General features: G+C 39.4%; 1 protein-coding gene and 1 long non-coding RNA gene across 5 annotated transcripts in view; one reads left to right on the top strand and one right to left on the bottom strand.

The window, feature by feature from the left end:
* The window catches only part of LOC111321308 (A disintegrin and metalloproteinase with thrombospondin motifs 2), a 42,025-nt gene that overhangs the window by 12,315 nt on the left and 6,595 nt on the right, over positions 1 to 23,115 (bottom strand). Inside the window, exons 6-26 of one of the 4 annotated variants that reach the window (XM_088761602.1) lie at positions 17,028 to 17,223; positions 13,706 to 13,791; positions 12,958 to 13,165; positions 12,165 to 12,250; positions 11,338 to 11,512; positions 10,752 to 10,900; positions 9,746 to 9,829; positions 9,189 to 9,316; positions 8,692 to 8,711; positions 7,520 to 7,625; positions 7,165 to 7,308; positions 6,821 to 6,953; positions 5,895 to 6,020; positions 5,031 to 5,248; positions 3,929 to 3,992; positions 3,655 to 3,772; positions 2,940 to 3,080; positions 2,506 to 2,672; positions 1,979 to 2,068; positions 1,095 to 1,212; positions 317 to 462 (exon numbers count right to left, since the gene is read on the bottom strand). In XM_088761602.1, the coding sequence (XP_088617728.1) occupies positions 317 to 462; positions 1,095 to 1,212; positions 1,979 to 2,068; positions 2,506 to 2,672; positions 2,940 to 3,080; positions 3,655 to 3,772; positions 3,929 to 3,992; positions 5,031 to 5,248; positions 5,895 to 6,020; positions 6,821 to 6,953; positions 7,165 to 7,308; positions 7,520 to 7,625; positions 8,692 to 8,711; positions 9,189 to 9,316; positions 9,746 to 9,829; positions 10,752 to 10,900; positions 11,338 to 11,512; positions 12,165 to 12,250; positions 12,958 to 13,165; positions 13,706 to 13,791; positions 17,028 to 17,223 (2,703 nt within the window). Of the gene's footprint in view, positions 1 to 316; positions 463 to 1,094; positions 1,213 to 1,978; positions 2,069 to 2,505; positions 2,673 to 2,939; positions 3,081 to 3,654; positions 3,773 to 3,928; positions 3,993 to 5,030; positions 5,249 to 5,894; positions 6,021 to 6,820; positions 6,954 to 7,164; positions 7,309 to 7,519; positions 7,626 to 8,691; positions 8,712 to 9,188; positions 9,317 to 9,745; positions 9,830 to 10,751; positions 10,901 to 11,307; positions 11,513 to 12,164; positions 12,251 to 12,957; positions 13,166 to 13,705; positions 13,792 to 17,027; positions 17,224 to 23,115 lie in introns of all 4 variants that reach the window. The other 3 variants (XM_088761610.1, XM_088761596.1, XM_088761615.1) reach the window with 3 other exon arrangements.
* Positions 18,036 to 18,860, top strand: LOC148741497 (uncharacterized). The gene is made up of 2 exons (XR_016002069.1): positions 18,036 to 18,176; positions 18,272 to 18,860. It is a non-coding gene; the product is annotated as an uncharacterized LOC148741497 (long non-coding RNA).

Below are 23,115 nucleotides of genomic sequence, written 5' to 3' on the forward strand. Positions count from 1 at the left end.
CACGATAATTGTTAAAGCGACTTCACGCTTGTGGGGTCGTGCGTAAAATGGAATAAAATGAAATGTAGTAAAATAAAATAATTAAAGTAGCCTATCAAAATTAGAAGATCTAAAAATATTTAAAATTGGGATCCTTAAAGTTCACTGTCTGTGGAGAAATAGAATTAAAGTTCAAATTTAAAAGTGCCTTTGATTTGTAGGCTAACGAGGAGAGCTGCTTAATGGTTATATTGTAAGGAGAAATACTGTCTTGGTCACTCATGGGAGTTAAATGATTAACAGCATTTATCAGTGTGCTGATCGGGACAGGACTTACCTGACATTTACCCTTAACACAGACATCGAATGATGTCAGATCGTCATTACATTTGGTTCCGTTTTCAACGTCCACTGGTACGATATCAACCCTTTTGCCGTCCTTAGTTGCCTCACAGAACTGCCGACAGGGATTTAGGTCGAGTCCTATCGAAAAAACAAGAGTGATCTTAATTTAAATCGAATCTTCCTTCAACGGTCCTCTTGAGAAAAGACGAAAAGGCCTTATAGAAAGAAGGTCAATTCAACAAATAGATTCTATGTTGTCGTGCGTCTGTTCAGTAATAGAACACAGATAACGTCAACATGTGGTAAGAACAAAACAGTGGCACAAGAGGAGCAGCCGAGTGTGTCACTAACGTTCTTAACACAGGTAACCTCCAAGGGTGAGTGAGTCGTCGCGCATTTCTCCTGGCTGTCGGTTACCAATTGACCGTAATATTCTGGTAATTTACGACTGGAACGCGACTAAAGGCCTTTGTTGGTTTGGAGAGGTGGCCGTCGTAGAGGAGTTGAAGGAAGAGTAAATGTATGAACCTTTAGCCGGGGCAATAAATGTAGCTGTTTTAGTTGGGTAGTATTTGTAGAGATGTGGTCGTTAGCAAACGATGGACTGTGCGGTCGAAACACCCTGTATCAGTGTGTCTACAGTTTTCAGGCACATAGAGGTCGGAAAGTTTTACTGAGCCTGCAACATTTCATAAGCATCCTGATCAATTAGAACAGAAACGATTACATGTACTTCTAATACCAATTATTGGAGTTTAAGAGGAACATACTGTTGTTTATTGCTGTAAATCTCATTATTCCAAGGCCACATGGGTTATTTTCAAGTGAGATATCATCCAAGGCGAAATCACTGAGATATCCATCACCTCTCACTCCTTGGAATACGATCTGCAAAATTGAAATGATGGGTAAAATGACGAGACTTGACGAGCTTGAGAATCTTGCATTTTCATATCTGACAAGCAACAGCCTAGTCTGCAACACTTATCTTCCTCTCAGGGAAAGAGGGCATTGGGTGTGACAAGATTGAACATGGACAGCGGTTGCAAAAACATGTACTCAGTAACCAAGAAAGGGAGTAAGATTCTAAAGAAACTGTGTTGTTGCTTCACTGCTTCACTAGGTTTATCATGTACGTAAATTAGCCATCGTAAGGAGTTTCTTAAACTGACGTTTAAAACGTTAGCCCCTCGTCAGACCGGATATAGGAATTAGGGGTTGTGTGCGCTTTATATGCAGCAAGATGGAGCCACTCTATTGGTGGGAGTAGGATAACATGAAAAACAAGAATGAATTAGTGGAGTGAAAAGCGTTCTTTGATACTATAGGGATTAGGGTTGCTGATTCGAAAGATAAATTTTTGTTAAAGAGTTTTGCGGCTTTCCGAGTTGCCTAGATGTTCCATTTTCTGCATCAGCCGTGACCATGACCTGACCAGTCAAATTTGAGTCTTGAGAGAGAAAGACGCCTAGATTCATCAATAACAAAGCAAAAAAAAAATTGATTTCCTTTAGTCAGACGTGAAAATTTAGTCACCTTCAAGGCCAGCTGAGGAAAGGCAAGGTTAAATCTAATTAGCATTGAAGATATGACCTTATCCCTAATTATAGTTTGCATTAAACCTCCAGGACTCTACACCTATAACTCTACTCACCCTATATGGCTGCTTACTAACTATTGTAGCATGTCTCCACACCCAAATGTCTCCTCTATCTCTGTTTACACTCCAGACTAATTTTTCTCCCTGCAAAATAAAGAATGAATAAACAAATAAAAGTTCATCTGAGAATATCAAGAAAATGACAGCACGGGGAGCCAGAACTCTAGTTTTTTTTTTTATCTAATTTTTTTGCAGCAGATCTCTTTCTGAAAAGACTGAGAGAATAAAACGTGAAAAAAAAGAGGTCTTTGAAAGAAATCAGCCGTATTTCATGATGTCTAGGCTCGAGACTATTCAGAAACCTGTGAACAGTTAGCAGATTTTTCTTCTTTTTTCATTTCGCTTGATCACCATAAACTGACACTGATACGGTTTGAACAACTCTTCTTCCTTGACGACAGGTTCCTGTTACATGACTTACAGCCTCAGACTGGTCATAAGAATTCGAAAACGAATCATTTGGTTTCATCGCCACATTTGAGATATATGCAAGTCCTTTGTGCAGTCAGCATTATACTCACTGTATCGCTTTTTATGATAAGTTGAAGCTGTCCCATATGCGCATCGTCACCGTACGAATGATACCAGAACTTTAGACAAGCAACCTTGAGGCCTATGTAAGGACTGATCAGACGGGCCTCATCTCCGGGGTTAAGTGGCCGAGAGGTCTCCAAAAATACGTAATGGCCTACAAACAAAGTACATAGAAACATTTGTCAACAGTAACAGAGCCTTAGTGATGATAAAACTGTTCTGTGTTCTTGTTCTCGTTCGATTCCGATTTAATGCTGGAGTTTAAAAGTTTAATAAAAGGGACCTACTTTGTATGCAGAACAGCAACAAACTTCAAAAAGCGAAAAATCGTCTTGCTGCAAAGCAACTTGCAGACCTAATACAATAACAACGACTGAGAAAAAAAGTAATAACCAAAAGAAGGTTTTTTTTTGTTTCTCACCGCCTCTTCCTTTAGTGTGATCTGCGGAGGGTCCAGTACCAGCGGTCGGAGTGCGGCCTTTGTTTTGCTTCCAGTCATAGTCATCATGAATATCATTTGTCCAGCCGCACAGGTCAGTCTCAAAGTCACAATCGATGCTCGCTGAGTGATTTGAAAAGAAATTAAAAGGGGGCATTAAACAGGAAAGATGAGGTTTGGTTCGACAGCATAATGTATTAAGAAAATAGAGTCGTCATCGGACGAAGAATTCTGAAAAAGACGAATTACACGCCATGAAAATTATTACGAGAGGAATGATCTTTCTTTCCCTAGCCAAAAACTAGGTGAACTTTCCCATAAATTTGTTGTTGAATTATAAAGTAGATGATACTTAGACTAATACATTATTCCCGCCATATATATTATCATTGCCCACAAGAATAACCTTGGAAACATCTCGTTATTCGAGGACCAAGCTCAACCATGAGGTCCTTTTATCTCCACAAAGTTAACTTCCGGCATTTTGATCCCAACAACAGAAACGACGCTTATTCACGGAAAATTCATATCGATCGTTTTTCTTTGATTTACGCTTATCCCATAAAAAAGGCACAACTTAACTCCTCGAGGAATAAACTCGGAAAGAAAAGAACAAAAACAAGGAAATGACAAAGCAAACATGCAGGAGAACTTATGACCTCAGCAAAAATAAACCACGAACAAAGTTAGTTTTAACCTTTAAAAATATCATGTGCTGCCCAGTCGCCAGGAATATCTGGTAAAATGAAAGGTGCACGTCTCTTGCACTGTTCATCTCTTGACTCCTCAAACGTAAACAGCTGACCTGGGCAATCCTGGTGAAAAAGACAAACAAGTCATTATGGTAGACTTCAAAAGTTCTCAAGTTCGTAGGTGTACGTTACGCGCATGTGTGGTTCTTATTCGTGGTGCTATCAGTAAGCAGCATTTACGATGCTGTTGATGACGCAACAGATGTTATGCAAACGTACCTGAGTATTACAAAGTTCAAATCTAACATTCTTTCCTTCACAAGGTCTCCCATAGTTTTGAGGCCTACGAGAAAAACCAATAATTTTTCTGAACCATTATTATCTTTCTGAGTAAAAGGTTACAGCACCAGATTATTGGTTTCGTCAGTTAGGCTACTTTTTATTCCTCAGAATTAGTTGGTTGGAATGTTCTCTCCGTAAAAATTATTATGATAATTCAATTCGGAAAACTGACAGAATTGCATCAGGCCCTTCGAGTAAGGCTGCTAATTTTCGGTTCCTCCAGAATTAAAATCAAACGACAAAGCCAAACTCGAAACCCGCACTCATAAAAGCATTACACATCAGCAAGAGTCCATTACTTAAAGTGTTCAACTGCCTTTGTTTATGTCACAGTGTTTTCACAGACAAGTCTATTTCTTTGTTTGAATTTATCGCGAAATAGGATTCCCCACGGAGGTTCTGCGACCAATCACGATTAGCGCGTAATTAATTTATAACTTGACTCGTTATTAGCGAGCTCGAGTAGCCTCTTTCCCGGGAAAAGATGGTCTAAAAATAAACCGTTCTGTGAAAATGCCGTACGGGAGGTGAACGCTCCAAGAAATGGGCTCTTGACACCAGCAAAAACTTATTCCCGCCGTTTGTCTAGATTTGTTAAAAAACTAGCACCCTTTCTGCGAACACTTGGTTGAATACTCGAAGTTGGTGAAACTAAGATGTCCGTGACCCTCTTCGTGAAATGTCTCGCAAGAAACATTAGAGGCAATCATATGAAAAAAACTCAAAGTAACAGCCAATCTTGATAATTACCTGGTTTTATTCCAGAGAACAATGACACTCTTTAGATTGTGGGGTGCATAATAATCTCGTACCTAGCTCCTACCGTGTCACTGTAACTTAAATGAACCTTACAACCGTTTGTCCGTAAAAGGTCTGGGTACAAGACTAGGTGCATAATCGACATATCGAGCACGGCCATCATAACTGCGTCACATCGCGCACGCCCATCATAACTGTGAATGGGAACCGTTATGTCTTCTCGATCTTACCTACAGTGCTAAATATTGGCTGAATTCTTAAAAATTGTGCTCATACTTACGCTGGATTGTTGCACTTTCTTGTTTGGTAACGGATCCCTACACCGCAGGATTTTGAACATTCACTGAACTCACTCCATTCACTCCAGCCGCCATGAATTGGTTTTACTGTCGGTCGGGGCAGGGGAATGCTGACGTCTTCATCGTCATCCACCGGAACACATTTTCCAAGTCGACACCACTGGTGAAAAGAAACACTCAGTTGTTCTGGATACAGTCGCTATTTGAATGACATATAGAAACAGAGTCCTGTCTTGGGTTGACCTAGATACGCACTGAATGATCGCCTTGTAACTGAGACAACGCAAGGTTAAAAGGTTAAAAGAACGTTGAGCGTTAAGTTCGTTGGAGATGCCTGTGACATTATTTATGCTTAAGAATAAAATGTTTACATTAACCAGATCGTAGCAGAAAGCCGTTAGAACAGGCAATATCGCGAAGGATTATGCGGAGCACATAACTAGAAGAGTATAACCATTATATTGATAAAGGCCGATAGTTTCTAAAGAAACTGTTTGGGGCTGCGTCGGTGGGGGTAACGAGATAATTTGGATATATCATCAAAGTTGAAATGGTAAATTGGCCACCGTAACGATTACAAAAGCTGACGTTTCGAGCGTTAGCCCTTCTTCGGAGCGATACTTGATACTTAACCAAGTCTTATTTCTCAGCAAAACCCAGCTTGTTAAGTAGAATAAGTTCTTGTAACAGCCGAAAGCTCATTAGTGACGGATAAGGCAGGAGCGTTTGTTAAATGTATATCTAAAGTTTACAGTGTTTCAGACACAGCTACTCGGCATTACTGCAATGTTCACTACATATAGTATATCCTACAATAAATCAGAAGAACGTAATTCCCATCTTACTTTATCAACTCCGCATTTCGTTCCTTCCAAGGCCACTAGACGGTTGTGTGTTTTACAAAAGCCGACAATATAAGTGGAAAAGGACAAACGGCTGCACCATAGCTCTTTACACGGATCGCGTTTCATCTGCCAAGTGGAAGCGAAAATAAAAAATCTAAATTATATTTTGCGAAAGAGTACAACTACAGAACTTTAGCTGAGCTAACTTCAGTCGTTACTGAGACCTAAACATCCGTTTAACTAGCGAAAAGGCGTCAAAAACAATAGTTCTGTTTGCAGGCAGTAAAGGAGAAAGAATAAAGCATAAAGGAACAGGGGTAGACCAGTTTTAACTGGAGTTTTGAAAAACCTAGCCAGCTTGCAGGCGGTAGTTTGTGTTTTCAAGCGCGGGATTCAGCGCAGCGAATATTAGGTTGCCATATTGAACGGATGGAAGATTTGGGACGAGTGACAAAGTGAGGGGGAGGGGGGAGGGGAGGAAAACCAGAAAAACCAAAGTAATCACAACAGTCAATCAGAGCGAGGGTTGACGTCATCATTAGCTAATAAGAACTCTTAGTAAAAACAGGTAAACTGCATGAAATGCAGGAAACCTAAGTTCCAAATCACTCCTGGTTTTAGTCTTGAATCTCATTGATTGAGGAGGTTGCGCGAGTTTACAGGACCAATCGCCGATCGAAGTTAAGCAAAACCAAAATTATCATAGGGTAATTTCGACACTTATTTGAAAAACAGCTCTAATTATGGTGAAGAAGAGGGATCGTACACGATAAACTACTAAAACAATACGCCTACTTTTTTAAGACGAAAGGACCAAACGACCACCACCTCGAATAAGCCTTTCATCAAGACCTAAGAGAGTTTTATCATTGATCTATGTTTCCTTCGGTGTTTTGTATCGCACAAAATGAACTTATTAAACTTACTCCGTTGCAGTATCTGGTGTTTGGACCAAATTCGTGCTGGCACTGTTCATCAATAGAGTAAATCTGGCCTGGAAGCTTCTTCAAGTATGGTATTTTATTTCTAAATGGTACGTCATCTATACACCACAGACCTCTAGGGAAAAAAAAGAAAAAGAACTTTTTAAGACGACCAAAAATAATTAGAAAAAATCTGATTTTCTTTGTAAAGGGGAGAGGTGAGATAAATTGAGATAATTTGATGCGAGGCGAGATGATAAGGCATAAAATATTTTCTTTATTGGGCATAATCAAAAATTCAACCAACCAATTCATTACTAATGGTATTGCATAGTCTTGTGACCTACCTGAGTTTCGTAATCAGATCTCGCCGACTGCAAGAAGACCAGTAAAACCGGTCAAACCGGGATCGCAACAGAGGCGCCATTATACTGCCATTGATGACGTCTTTAGAACAGTTGTTGTTCACTCCATCGTGTTCCATTCCTAACCTGTTAATTTAAAGAAAGTATCATGTTTTTGGTTGGTTTATCAGTGTAACTAGAAACTTGGACTACGGCTTATTGAAATTGAAATTTCACGCGCAAAATACATCGGCAACTACCAAGCTCTTTGAACTAAGCAACATTCACAACGCTTGATGCGTAACGAAGATTCAGTGCATGTTGCATAAGAAACGAAGTGCTATGAACTACAACTTACGTATGTCCTGTCTCGTGAGCGATGATAAATGATGAGGTAAATCCGTCTTCCTCGTTCAGAGTGCAGCTTCGTACTCGAAAACACATGCCGTGCAGTGGGGCGTAACCTAGAGGTCGGCGAGTTTATTGGTTTACTAGTCGTACTTATTTAGATCGTTTAGATATGGGATGGTTTAAACACTGGTAGATACCAATAAGGAATGCTTTTCATGTGTTATGCCCTTAACACTTCCGAACTGACAACGGCAATAACAGATTTGAAACCGACACATCTGGAGACCTTAACAACATCTTTCGAGTTTGCCTCCACCTTTTCCGATTCTCGTAATAACATTCTAGTTAACATTGCAGTATCGAAAGGTTAATTTCTAACTGACAAGACTACTTCCGACGAACAAAGCCCTCCAACTTAAAAAATAAGAAAACGACGAAAACTTGGTTTAATTGGCTTGCAATCAGTTTCCATTAACGAACGACAGCGAATAGTTATAGGGCCGGTTATTTAAAGGAGGTCTAACCCAAACCGCGGTTTTACGAAAGCAGCGGGCTTCAAGTAGTAGGGACCTTAAACAACTACGACGGCGACGGAAACGAGGACGTGGAAAAACAAGAGATCTAATTGGCAGAACAATAGCCCAGCACGTGCATTTTGAAACTGCACATTTCTTAGCCGTACTATTCAAAACAACAACGTGAAATCGCCAAATTCTGCGTCGTCTGCGAACCGAAACCGCGACGGCATATTATTTTAATTTCCATTTGGAACTCAACGCTGCTTTTATACGTCATGCTGAAGTTGAGCTGTGGCGTCGTATGAGACAGTAAGCTCATGCAGCCATTTTTAAAATTCTAACTAAGAGTAGAAATTCATTTTTTAATCGAAGTCTTCCTTGGCGTTGCCGTCCTGACTGCTTAAGGTCCCTACTCTCCATAAGAGGGTAACTTACTGTCATTCCAGTGTTCATTTTCGGCCCTCTTTACGCTTTTCATAAAAATAATTGTTCAGATAAAAGGTTCGGCTAAAATTAAGATAGTTTAGAACGCGGATTCGTTAAACAACGGCTAAACTTTGCTTTAATAACCGGCCCATAAAAGTGTTCAGTGTATATTCAAGCACATATCTCTCAACAGACCAGTCCGGCGAAAACAAACTGCTTCAACTAAGTTTAGTACCTGAAGGTCCAAAGTCTTTTCTGTGAAAAGATAAAGATACCAAGAAAAACAGCATTAGTTAAGCCCCATGCACGATTAGCATTGGAGTTCCTTTCAAGTAATGATACGTTTTGCATCCAATATTAAGTGACACATTTGCTCGGGTTCAAAGAATTTACCAAATTAAGTGACACATTCTGCTGTGGAATATTTTGAAACCCCACATAGCATTGAAAGAATGATCAAAAGACATTTGCTTTACTCTCTGATCAGGCGACACCTGAAGTCCCCTAAAGAGAGTTGTCCCTTCTATAAAGGTGACGCAAATGGGAAGGTAACGTAGATGTATTTTCATGCAGTTGGGACTGGAGCTTGTGTCTCTGGAGTGTACGTACGTGCCCCCGAACCACAAATGACCAGAAAGGCAGAATCCGATGTAAGCAACATCTCGCTCGCAGATTACGTTCACTCAGATCACCCAATATGCATCTGATAAAGAACAACTGAAAGGGTATTACCTTGTTATAAACACTGTCTGATCGTAAAACTCTTTGTCGACTTTGTCAAAGCCTCTCCTCCTCTTATGGCCCCAGTAACACACACTTGATAAGCTTGCCTTCGGTTTGCCGGTAATTTTGATTTCTTTCTAAGATACAACAAATAATTGCAATATATTTTAGCTTTGGCAAGGATACCCGACAGCTTAGTTACGACACGAATCGTGTCGCCCATGTCCGATATTTGCGACCACTTTACTTCAGTTGCTAGTTGAATGATGAAATTAATGACGTGGCAGCACCGGAAGCAACTTACAAACAAACGAGAAAAGCGATATAATGGATTTATGACCAATGAACTTCTAAAAAGAGAGAAAGAAATATTTTCTCTATTCTTCCGCAAAATAGATTGATCTCCACTGCTCTTACTACCTCAACTGCTACAATTTGTTTCAAGGAAAAGAGCGAAAAAGTTAAGCAAAAGCAAACTTTCTTTCCGCTATTTTGCCTAAGTAAACGTGTTTTTGAGAAAACTTCACTCTATAAAGCACTGACCCTCAATTGGAAAAGTGTCTTACCGGGTCTCTTTCCAGGAGAACAAGTTCAACGACCACAAAATAGATAGGAGCACCAATTGACTTGTGTTGAAATATTCTGGAGACCTAAGGCAATGGAACCATTGGAAAAGGACAGTTACACACATAGTTATGTCACCATGATGGTGATATTCTAGCTATCACAACCACCTCACCGATGAAAAAAGAGAGTCTTATCAAATGGACCAGCTCTACGAGTCTCACTTGATCGTGTTCGGTAAACTACGGGTGAGAGCAGTTCTGAAGAGGACTATTGTCGACAATTGACCTTTCGACCTCCTGAATGGAAGTCATGAATCTGAGTCAAGGTAGTCTAGTCAAGTCAAGCCTTGATTCTACTATCGACTTCCGCTTCCGCTCAGGCTGTGGAAATGAAAGTCAGTACTGCCGACAACAGTCCTTCTCAGAAACGATATGGTTAATTATTAATTATTATCATAATTATCAACAATTCTAGAGAGACTGTGGTGCAACGTCTGTGAAGTATAACAACAATTTGTTGTTATCTTCTGAATGGAAATAGGCTATCAGAAAGAGATTCTAAAGCTGACGTATCGAGCGTTAGCAGACCGTCAGAACGAATAAAGGAGAGCTAATCCTCGAAACTTCAACTTAAGAATATCTCTATACGGTGGCAATTGATATTATCAATTCAGGTGATAAAACCAAATTATCTTCCCATGACTGCTCTAGCACGGGCAATCGCACAACATACTCAACTTTTACTCCTCAGTTCAAACCACTCAATGAATTGTTTGGTTACATTCGATTTAGGAACCCTCCAAATAATAATTCAAAGGAACAGCATTTGAAAACACCAGCGATATTATCAAAGCATATATGTACAGATATGCCGGCAGCCTTATGAAGAATAATCAATTTTTTGTAATTCGGTTGGGTTTTGCTGGCCCATCCTTCAATTTTCCAGTAAGTTTAAGGAGTGTTCATCAAAAAGAACTGAAAGAATTTCAGGGAGCGCAATGCTTACTATGTTCATCAACGTCAAGATATATTTCTCAGCTTTCTCTTTGCCATGAAACTGCACCACAGAACTGTCGGCGGCTACCATGACTTCTATGTACTTTGGCTGGGTTTTGATCATTTCAGGGAACTTCATATCAGGCAGAGAAATTGTACCTGTGAAACCAATAGAGATCGCTACTTAACAAAGCAGTCGGGTCAGTTGGTATGCACGTACGTCGCAAACATTTGATATCCCCCTAACATGAGAGTACCAAACGTGAGTAGAGTCCGTGCATCTCGGAACTGGCTTTCTAGAATAAATGAATAACGCTCATATAGAAGTGAGAGGCATATTCACAAAAATACGCTGGTCATTAAGATTTTATGGATACACTTTCATGGAAAATCTCCTGATCCCTAAGACTGGAGGGATAAATATGTCATGTCAGCTGCACATCATCATCATCAAAATTATCATCATCAGCTGCAGCATCGTCATCATCATCATCGTCATTATCATCAAAAAACTCTGGGTCACTTTAAACATAATGCATTAATTACGCGGCAAAAACATCACGAACTTGGCACAGCAATGGTAACTCGTAGCCTACGATTGATATGAGATTTCCGCGGAATGTAGTGTTTTTGTCCGTTCACAAGAAGTGCTTTGTTTGTATCCAGGTCCCTGACAAACCACCGATGAGAGGTGTAAGTATTCACATGCATTTCCTCTGCAGGAGAAAAATTGGTAAAAAATGTCGTGTCGCCTCCCTCGATGTAGTAAATCTACAAGAGAAGAAAAGAAACGAAAATTAACCCAGGTCAAGAAACTCTTCGTAAGGATAACTTATCACGTGGGGATCACGATCAAAGGAAAGGAACAAAAACATAAAGAAGTCTCCGTCGCTACATTAAAGAGAGAAAGTCATACAAAGAAAAATGTCTGAGATCTTGCAGAACTTGCTTATAACATATGTGAAACAGACATAACCCCACGTCTTCTGTTAAATGAAGACATCATCTGAAGCGACTAAAAGATTAAAAGAAAACAGTGCAGTGCACGACAGGGCAGAGTTTCGCATTCTTTTCGGTTTCGGAGCAAATGGAAGAACCTCCATTGAATCTTCTTGGTTCATTGATGGACAGCCATGGAAATCTAACACGTCAAAATTTTTTAATGCGTTTTTGGTCAATTATTGGGGAATTTGCACTTGAACGCAGAACGCAGTCTGCTTATCATTCTGCCAGTAAAGCAGGAGCTTGGCTCAGGATTGAATGAAAACACTAGATATCACCCGTTTGTTTATCTACTCTATTTTAATAACTCACCTACCAATTCCCAATTCGTGTTTTTCTTTCTTGGAAGAACTGAATATAAGGAAGATCTACTCCTTTTCCTTTAGTTTAGAATATCGACAAGACGTAAAGGACGCCTCACCTTAACAAAGCGATTTGATTTGTTGATGAAAGTCACGTGGCTGTTTGGCTCAGAGGGACCGAGGGGATCGGGAAGCTTAAGTCCAGCTAAAAAAGACAAAATACTCGCGTCATATGGAAAGAATGACAGGGGGTGTGTAGATTCCTTCAATAGACTTCGATGGGTTTTCAGCAAGATTTAAAGGTCAACGCATAATCAAAGGTTAAAAACCAACCCTAAGAGGCTAATCATGTTATTTTTGATATACTAATACTCCTTTTAGCGCAACACCTAGTGGTGTTTCTCTGTGAAAACCAGAATAATCTAGATAGGCAGAAATGGGCCAATAAGTTCATACGACTTCTAATTCTCCTTAAAAATAATAGTTACCAAAGCCAATAAGTCCAACCACTTTATATGAACACAACGGTCAAACATCTGCGCATGTGCAAACGTTCTATTCACGTAGTGAGAACCAAGTTATCTCACAACAGTTGAAAAAACACAAGCCAGTAATTCACATAGGAGCATGTAATTTTTTGGTAAAGCTCAAAACAGAATGGTAGATATATCAAAAGGGTACCCGTACTTGAATACCCTTTGTGTTCAAAAAGTCTCGCGTTGTCCTTTTCCAAATTTTTTTCCTTTCACAGATTTCTAACTCTTATTTTGCGAGAAAGCAGTAAGTTGCTTCTAATGTTTTCCTTAGAAAAATTTGCGCCGAAAATTGGCCCGCAAGCGCGCAAAATCGAGACCCTCACGCATGCCCTACGTTTGACGCTGTGTTCCATATAAAACTTGACGTGTAACTCACATGGTACGGTGACGTAGACTTTGGCTGGTTTGTCAGCACTGGTGCCTGTTGATGGTGTGTAAAGCCCTTTCCTATTGAGAAAGAGCTCTTTGCCAGTGTCGAAGTCTTTAGCTACCCATACATGAGCCGTATAAGTATCTAGGTCCAGTGATGCTCTTTTTCTTAAGATTCCAAAGAAATTTTCTTTTCCCTCGTAGACATAATAAAGCTGCCATTAATGAAAATATACCACATTTTAAAAAATGCCTTATCAACCTTTGTTTATTTGGCCAAGGCGAATTGTTTACTTCCTTGATTGATTGACACATAAGTGAACTAAATGTGGTAAATGTCTGAAGAAACTGTGGTGTTGCGTCGGTGGGGGTATTAGAAGATAATTTGGTTTTTTCAACTGAGTTTATGATATCGATTGAACAATGGTTATTGGAGTGAGCGTTACAAACGAAACAACAGATTAAATACTGAGTGAGTTCCTTTATGAAGATGTGAGTAGGGTTAAATTTACTGAGGATAATCATGGAACAAAACAATTTACATTTGACATTAGGAGCGTTTACCATTGTTCGGATCTGACTTGCCAGACCGGTCAATTTTCAAAGGAATAGTCCTTTTTCGCTAGTTTTAGTCGATCTTTGCTCGATGTTGGCGGAAATTTTTATGGAGTGCTCGTCATGAATGAACTGTTAACGTTCTAACTAAAGGTATCCCTCTTAAAATTATCAAGGATGATGAATGTATATCAAATCACCTTAACCGCTCGGCCAGAGTGGTTTATTATTTGAAGGTAAGCGCGTACTGAACGAGCTGCTTCGGCTTCACTCGGTTCGCCGTCCGCTACAAGAAAAGCGTTTTAACATGTGTGGAGGTCAACAGTGAAACATCACTGAATGACTCTCCTTGTTAATTTTGCTCCAATGGAGTCTGATGAGGGACTCATTTTAAGCACTGGGAAGTGAAGCCGCAAAGCACTAAGATCTTGCAGGTGACGGAATCATCAAAGAAAAATAAAAGAAGTGAGAAATATCGAATTTTTTGTCGCGCATCCACTGTCTTCAGATCAAATTGGATTATGGAGAGTAGGTTTTTGTAGTGGTAAGAAAACTCTAAAACCCAGGCAAGAACCTTTCGAGCAACAAAGAACAAGGACTAAGATCAGACTCGACCTGTATTTGAAACAAGGTTCTGAAAACGAGCCTGGGTCACAGTAGTGGGGGGGGGGGGGGGGAGGGGAGCTGGAGGAGGGTCGGAGGGGGGAAATAGGGGTGAAAAATACTTAGCAAAAGATAGTTCCCAAACTAGACCAGCCGAAGTTTGTTTAAAAAGAGACAAGTTATTTTGTCCACTCTAGACCGCTGAACTGTTTAAATTGATGACTCGGCCCAAAGTTGATGTTAATGATGATGATGATGTTAATGCCATTGATTCGGGGAGTTGGGTTGGGAATTTATAAACCAACAGCGAAGCGGCTCAACAAGCCAACGTTTGAGTGACAGATTGCACTAAATACATACTTAGTTATAATTGAGCCATGAAAGGTCTCTTCTTTGTCTAGTGAATCACATCCACGTGAAGACGTTTTACATGGCATTCTTTTTATTTCAAAAGTTATCAAATACCATGACAGAAACAGACCTATTTCAAACTCTGGGAAAATTTAAATTTACACTACTTATTTGTTCAATATATGAGACAAGAAATGGTCAAACTCGCGTGAATATTCGATTTGTTTCGGGGAAGTTCACTGTGCGTTCATCTTATCGAAATATCTTCAAACTGTGTCGAATTTTGTGCACTTGAAGCCAACCACCCTGAAGCGTTTCAAAACGCCGTAAGAAGTAAATTTCTGTACACATTTTAGATAGCGAAGATGAAAACCAATTAGTGTCTACATGGCGCGGGTTTGAATCCCATCACAGCCCGGATTCATTTTCGTCGGCTTCTTTTCTGCTGTTGCTGTAATTTAAGTTTACCCACGAAGATTCTTTCTTTATTGGATGTCATCGGCGGGTCAAAGTACAATCCTTTTATTCAACTGTGAACAAATAACTCAGATTTTGGAACATGCTTTTCCTTTAAGAGGATTATAATTCCAATACTAGTGACTTGCTTTCTGATGAACACAGCAACAATAAAGAGAGTGCCGATCTACTTAAAAGCTTTGTGATAAACGTACCGCATCAACATTTTTATGTTTTTGAAAGTAATAAAATGATGCATACCTTATATAATCACAGTAATAATGAGGAGATTTGCTTATCAGTCACGAACGCTATCGATAAATATTGGAAATAATGCTTGTGTGATATTTTAAGATTTGGATACTTAATGACTAGTCATCAGTCTGATGCAAATGTACTTCTTAGAGCAGTTTATCCGGATCTGTCGGCAAGATAGTAAGATCCTGTGAGGTGATGACAAACTATAGTTCCGCGACAAATCGTATTGGAAGTGGATTATGCTTCGCTCACTATCTTTGACCCGACTTTACACCGCAAGCCACGTGTAAATGCGAAGGCCGACCATAAGACAAACATTTTGGTTGAATAACTTAGCGTATTTAGAACAAACAGAGATAAGAGTCAACCCATAATAACCTCTATAAAAGTTCTGTTCTATCTTTTCGGGTTTATTGGCGGCATACTAAGGACTGTATTGGCTTCCGTGGGGATACATCTGCGCGAGTTTACGCTTATGATTCTGTCATGCGCATCAAAGTTATACATCTTACCCAATTGTTCCAGAAGAAAATAGAAATATTTCGAATAACAAGGGCACTCCACAAATCAACAAAGTTAATCATTTGATTAAAAGAATTATCATCGCCTCAAATAATTAGAATGTGATAAAAAATGAAAGTTTTCTCACTGGGAGGTCAGAATGTGTGATGATAGCTATTTGTTTTGTTTGTTTTTTATCCTGATGTATTTTTGTCATTCTTTATTTTCATTGGAATGTTAAATACACGTCGTCTGGGCACCGAAAACGATTAGCAAGAATAATGTTAACCGTTACAGCTGCTGCCCTTAGTTTAAGAAATGGTTATGCAAAGATTTTAGGGACGTGCGTGAACTACAAAGGAACTGTCGCGTTTATCATATTGGGCCCTAAATGTAGCAATACTAGGTAGTCTGCTGTTGAGGCGCTCAGATAACCCAGTATATATGGGCGCCACTCCTCGCCCAATATTTTTCAAAGTACTCGCGCTAACGTCTCTTCACCGGCAGAACCTATGCCGGGTTATCTGCTGCAAAGGCTTTGTTGTAGGTTACAGAGAGCAATTTTTAATTTTCTGCTTTACTTCGCGCTGTGATTGGTCTGGAAAGCACCAATGACGACCTGCTCGCTTACACTTAGCAAAGATTTAAGCAATTGGATGATTTTGCTTTAGGCTCTTATTGCTTCCTTGAGATAATATGCTTTGTTTATCTGCCTTTCTTATGAGTGTGTTTTACGTTTCAAGAGGTTCGGTCGTCAAGCTTCTGCAAAGAAGTCTTAGAAAAACTTCGACGCAATACCCAAGTCTCTTGCGAAAGTTCCATCAGTCTTGTATATGTGCCAAGAACCGGCACATATACAAGCTATCCATGGAGCTAACCGCCTCCCGGTTAGCTCAATGGATAGAGCGCTGGACTGTTGTGCGGGAGGTCGAGGGTTCAAACTCCGGCCGGACCAACACTCAAAGTCTTAAAATGATTGAGAAGAATATGCTACTTTTCTATAACATCAAGAAATGGTTAGATATTCTAGTCTTCTCGGATAGGGACGAATAAAGGGAGGTCCCGTCTCCTACAGGGTTAGGGGTAGGAGACGTTAATTCCCCATGCACGAGATTACTGTGTGATGGATGCCCTCCCCTGGGGTAGGATGGGTGGGATTTATTGGGTGGACTACTCGCATGGTTCGCATATGTTCCGTTCTTGTCCTACCCTACGGCGGTAATGCAGTGAAAATGATTAGAAAAGAAGGGTTAGACCCGTGTTTACAGCTTATAATTCAATTCTTAATGTCAAGAGGAATGAACTTACTTATTCATAAAAAATCTAAAATGAGGCTCCATTATTTCGACGAACCTTTCAGTCCCGTGGGGTAGTCCTCCGATTGAAACTCGTCAGACTCCAAGTTGAGTGGATCTGCTCCTTCCAGGACAGCTTTTCTATACATCAGATGGGGTCTGCCTGGTCTGGTCCAGCCTCGATGCGTCATCAAGCTTGTGTTAAGCACAGGCTCGATATAAATTGTGTCATTTCCGAGATCTATGATTCCTGCCTTCGAAAAGAGAAAGAAATTTTCTTTTTTTTTTAACCACTGAATTATTATCTCTAAGACCATTAACCGACGATACATTAGCGATCGTTATTAACAGGAATTCTAATCACTGATAACTCTCCAAATAGAGCACACTCAAACATCCACTAGCGGTCCTCTCTTAGCGAAGGCCTTACCCTTCCGTTTTCTCAAAGGAAGCCCATCATGACGAGCTTTGCCCACCAAAAAAATTTATGCAAATTAGGCTAAGCCGGATCTGAGTTCCGCCTGGCAATTATTAACTGTAAGAGAAGATCTCAGTTCGCGCCCACAGCACGTTCAAGGTGTTGCGGATGAAATTTCTGTAATTACTTTTTGGCACTTTTCGGCGTCAAAATTGCATAGTTTGGGTAACCCAAAACCCTTAAGCTGACCTTTCTTGTCATAACACGAATGTTTTCCAGAAAGGGACACGCGGTAATGTCGGTGTCTCTCGTGTGCAGGCATTTTTCCAGGTAAAACCCTCGCGTGGAATCAACTCATGTTTAATTTAACGCTCCTTTTATGCGCACAATGTAAGCCAAAGCAATTTTATAGTTAAACGTAAAGATCAGAATATTTTCTTCTAAGGATGATAAATGATCGACGCTGAACCAAATTATACGTTGAAGAAAATGCAAAACGGCATAACATGTAAAAGAGGAAATTTGGAAAAATACGAAGTTACGGAAACCATGAAAATCTTCGATTTTTAAGAAAGGAAATTTTTATAATTCCAAGCTAAGTAAGCTTTTCTAGTGTTTCATTCTTTAAGGCTTTGTGTAGAGCGGGGCCTTTGTTTTATAAACCGTAAAACTTAGTGACAAGTCGAAAGGGCTCGCTCTTGGTTATGATACCAAAGAGTAGAGGGACACCACGGTGATCTTCCAGGTGTTTGATCATCGTCGCCGCTCGTGGTGTACTTCGCTACTTAGGTGAGCGAGATCGACGTTCTTCCTCTCTTTAATTCTGACAGCTGTGTGAAAGACCTGATCCTTACAATGAAAAACGGTCGATTGTGCTTTTTCAGTGGCGGCTTTAACGCTCGTCCATATTCAGCGCTTATCCTAAACATGCATGGCATCTCTAGCTATCTACAAGACACGCTGCGATGTATTATTCGTCCATGTTCAACACAACAACTGCGCTAGTGAGATAGAGAATCGAAAGATCACATTGTTGCGCTCGAAGAAGTGCGCTAAGTTTGCCAAGTTCTACAATGGACAACAGATCGTACGACCTCCCGCAAGAATAAGGACAAGGTCTATCAGTTACAAGCAATGGATAAGTGGAATTGTAAAAAGTTTTAATTCGTCCGTACATCGAAAGGCCGATGATATGTAATTTTGCTCTTTTCCGTTCTTCACACACTCGAATAGCTGTTAAAATTAAATTTAATTGCGGGTTGTACAGTCAAAATATAACGTCGCCCAACATGGTTTTAGTTAAACCAGTGTCTTCTGAGGCGCTTCCACCAAAATAATTTAGAAGGGAACAACAGCGCTAACCGATTTAATATCTTCTCAAGAACATGTCAAAGTCTATTAAAACGCAGAAATTAAAAATAGTAAGAATTGGTGGTTCATGTTAAAAATCATTAAAGAACAGTTCTCAGTTTGGCTCGATAGTGCTGTCACTTTGCACTAGTTGTTCATAGTGACTTACTCATTACTTTCAGTATTTGATCGAGCTTTTCTTCGACGAAATAGGGGACATACAAGAAATCGCAATTCACCTCTAAAACAAAAATAATAAGCTCTCCCAATTGGACACCAGATATGACTGCGTAGTAATAATTGTGTAGTACGCGAAGTTGCAGTGTGAGAAAAATGAATGAGGAAAATAATTCTAAGTGCTGTACAGCGCGGTTTTTGACATAGATTACCTGGCTAAATGACCTGCTTGTCTTAGATATTTGTGATAATATAGGAAGGTCCCCAAGGAATACTAATAACCCGGCGTGTAATTTTGTGATTGACAAAACCTGATAACTCAGGTTTATGTTTGAAAGGGCAAATCATTTAGTACATTTCACTCCAGAAGTAAATAATCTCTTAACTTTCGTAATTATTATTTTGGTTTCAGGCAAATGGTGTCGAATTGAAAGATACTAAGTTCCTGAAACATACATCCAAGCTTTGTTAGCAGGCATGCCGAATGCTTTTATAAACGTGCGAGGGTAAAAATACATTTGCGGCCCCCTGTATGGAGAAAAAAATCCAAAGTTTTTTATTACAGGGATGGTAGAGTGAATGATGTTATTTCTGGTCTGAGTCATCAAAGTTCTGTACCATTAGAGTTAAGAAAGGCTATCGGGGGAATATGGAGGTTGCTGCAAGTAGTAGCTGTTAAACTCTCAACAAGCTTTACAGGCGGCCAATTAAAGAGCATGGGGCAAGAAATCAAGCACGATTCTCACCCAGTAAACTAAAATGGTTGTTGGAAATTGAGATGGACGAGCAACCAGAGAATTTGAAGTAATCTGGTGGCCTGATCTTTTCTCAGGCACTAAAAATGGGAAACTAACCTTGCGATTTTATGTTCCTAAAGTGATACTTTGATTTCAATGATGTGTAGTACACAGTCTAGTTGACTTGTTCGTCATGTTTCCATAAATTTAGTAGCTGTTTCTTGGCAGTTTTTGTAAGTTTGTTTTAAAAAACGATAAAATGTGTTTTGCATTTAGAGGAACAAACTTGTCTGTAGAAGGCTAAGATTAAACCCTGAATACAGCAAAATGACCCTGTAATATTAATGCAATTCATGTCTAGCTGGGCGCACTATACTCTGATGCCCTTCATTCTGTTGTAACCAAATTCAGAGGAAAAAAAAACACCTGGAGAAACTCTTAGAGGGATAATATCTGTGGACTTTCACCATTTCTATGGTCATCAGGAATGACAGAATAAAGCAGTAACTGTTCACAAAGTCTTAATTCACTTAACTGAAAGAATAATGAGTTGGAGGGAACTATAGATCATTTTTTTCCAAGCATCTCTAATAATTCATGATGGAAATAGTAATAACATTGATAACAATAATAATGATAATAATGATAATAATAATAATAACAATGATAACAATAATAATGATAATAATAATAATACTAATGATAAAAATATTTACAATAGTTAGAGAAATAATGTTCATTATCCTGATGGTTATAATTCCTATGATTATTTCCATTAATCTAATCATTATTATTATCATTCATATTACTATTATGATTATTTCAATGTTTATCTATGAACAAAATAGTGTTATTGTTAGTCTAGCTGAATGAGTATCCAAGTGATTGAAACTGGGGCAAAAACAAATTAAGAAATGACAGAAAAACCCCAAAAACTGTTCAGGACTGCAATTCTTGAGTTGGCTCATTGTGAAAGGTTTTGGGACTTCATTAAGCTAGTGCTGTCTGTAGTGGGCCCTGTGTCAAAGAGAGAAGAGTAGCAGCTGAATTAATAATAATAATACTAAGGACAATGATAGCATTGATTGACCAAAGTCACCCCATGACTAATAACAGATGATACATGACAAACAGCATAAGCAACACACTTTTCAAAACAAAAAGAGCAAGCTAAAATTGCCATCAGATAAAAATAACTGTCCATAAAAGACTGACAGCATAGAGCTGAAAAAAAAAATAGGGACTGGTTCTGCCATCAGATAACAACAGTCCATAGACTGACCACCCAAGAGAAACAGAACAGATCGGTGGTTCTGCCATCAGATAACAACAGCCCATAATGGACTGACTACCCAAGAGAAACAGATCCACCTGTTAGTTCTGCCATCAGATAACAACAGTCCATGGACTAACTACCCAATAGAAACAGAACTAGGCAGGTGGTTTTGAATCAGAAAACAACTATTTAAGACCTCTGTACAATGTGTCTTAGAAAATCTTCTGCATTCTAACAATCTATTGAAGAGACAAACTATCAGAAACACTTGAATTTCTATTTGGGGGGAGGGGGGAGGAATTAAATGAAAATCTACTTGCCTCAGCATGCCATCCTCACTGAGCAGCCTATTTCAATTTGAAAATGATGATCACAATCATAAAGATAATGATAATGATAACAATAACAAATCATTATTATCATCATTTATATTACTATTATGATTATTTCAATGTTATCTATGAACAAAATGGTGTTATTGTTGGTCTAGCTGAATGAGTATCCAAGTAATTGAAACTGAGACAAAATAATCTCAAGAAAAGCCAGGAAAACCCCAAAAACTGTTCAGGACTGCAATTCTTGAGTTGGCTCATTGTGAAAGGTTTTGGGACTTCATTAAGCTAGTGCTGTCTGTAGTGGGCCCTGTGGCAAAGAGAGAAGAGTAGCAGCTGAATTAACAATTGTAATAATAATGAAGACAATGATAGCATTGATTGACCAAAGTGCCTCCGACTAATAACAGATGATACGTGACAAACAGCATAAGCAACACATTTTTCAAAACAAAAAGAGCAAGCTAAAACTGCCATCAGATAAAAATAACTGTCCATAAAAGACTGACTGTATAGAGCTGAAAAAAATAGGGACTGGTTCTGCCATCAGATAACAACAGTCCATAGACTGACTACCCAAGAGAAACAGAACAGATTGGTGGTTCTGCCATCAGATAACAACAGCCCATAATGGACTGACCACCCAAGAGAAACAGATCCACCTGTTAGTTCTGCCATCAGATAACAACAGTCCATGGACTAACTACCCAAGAGAAACAGAACTAGGCAGGTGGTTTTGAATCAGAAAACAACTACTTAAGACAAGCCCTCTGTACAATGTGTCTTAGAAAATCTTCTGCATTCTAACAATCTATTGAAGAGAAAAACTATCAGAAACACTTGAATTTCTACTTGGGGGGAGGGGGGGTAAATAAATGAAAATCTACTTGCCTCAGCATGCCATCCTCATTGAGCAGCCTATTTCATTTTGAAAATGATTCAATCACAATCATAAAGATAATGATAACAATAACAAAATCAGTAATAATAATGATAATTATAATAATCATAACAATAACTACAACGACAAAGTCCGTGTTAGTCTGGCCTCTACCTTGCAGAAAATACAGCCCACTAACTGAAGCTGAATTCTTTAAAGGCATTGTATTGCAATTGGTCATTGAGGCACTCAAGACACCTCACCACGACAAGGTACGAACATTGAGGTGGAAAAAAGGGTCTGTAAAATTGACTCCATGCTGATTCGAGATGAGAAATCTGTGTTCGAAGCTTCTTCAGTTCCACTCCAAGGGAATTTACTCTAGCTGATCTTTCGGTAAGTTAGGAAGCGAGCTCTTCGGAGTCGTGACTGAGTTTGGCGCCAAAAGATAAATTTTTCGCGCCTTCGGGCTCAAAGTCTAGCGTGGCGGAGTTCACCAGATTTACGATAGTCATAAATCCCGCAGATTTAATAAGTTCGTCGGGGATTGTTTATTACGAAGAAGATAGACCAGCTATTAGACAGAACGTGAACACAACGTGAACGAGGTCGGGAATCCTGGCTAACCCCACTACTCCGAACGATGAGTTGGCCGGCTGAAGTTCCCGTGTCGCCACACTTTGGATTTCGTCGGGAAATATCTTAAATACATCGCATATGAAATATTTACGCAAGGGAACGTCACATACCTCTTTCAAAAGTAGATACCAATGCTTGCAAGGGTCAAGTGTGGCACTTGTAATCCTGCAAAGACTCTGCGTGGTTAAGTTAGCCGGTGGAAAGCCGCACGTCGAAAATCCGACTGCCTCTATGACTTCATTTCGAATGGTTTCGAAATCGAAAACATGATGCTTTTCGACATTTCGACATGAAAAATCTCGTCGAGGTTTAATATTACAATATTGGTAAGAATTTA

Source organism: Stylophora pistillata, chromosome 1 (assembly GCF_964205215.1).
Source record: "Stylophora pistillata chromosome 1, jaStyPist1.2, whole genome shotgun sequence".
NCBI lineage: Eukaryota > Metazoa > Cnidaria > Anthozoa > Scleractinia > Pocilloporidae > Stylophora > Stylophora pistillata.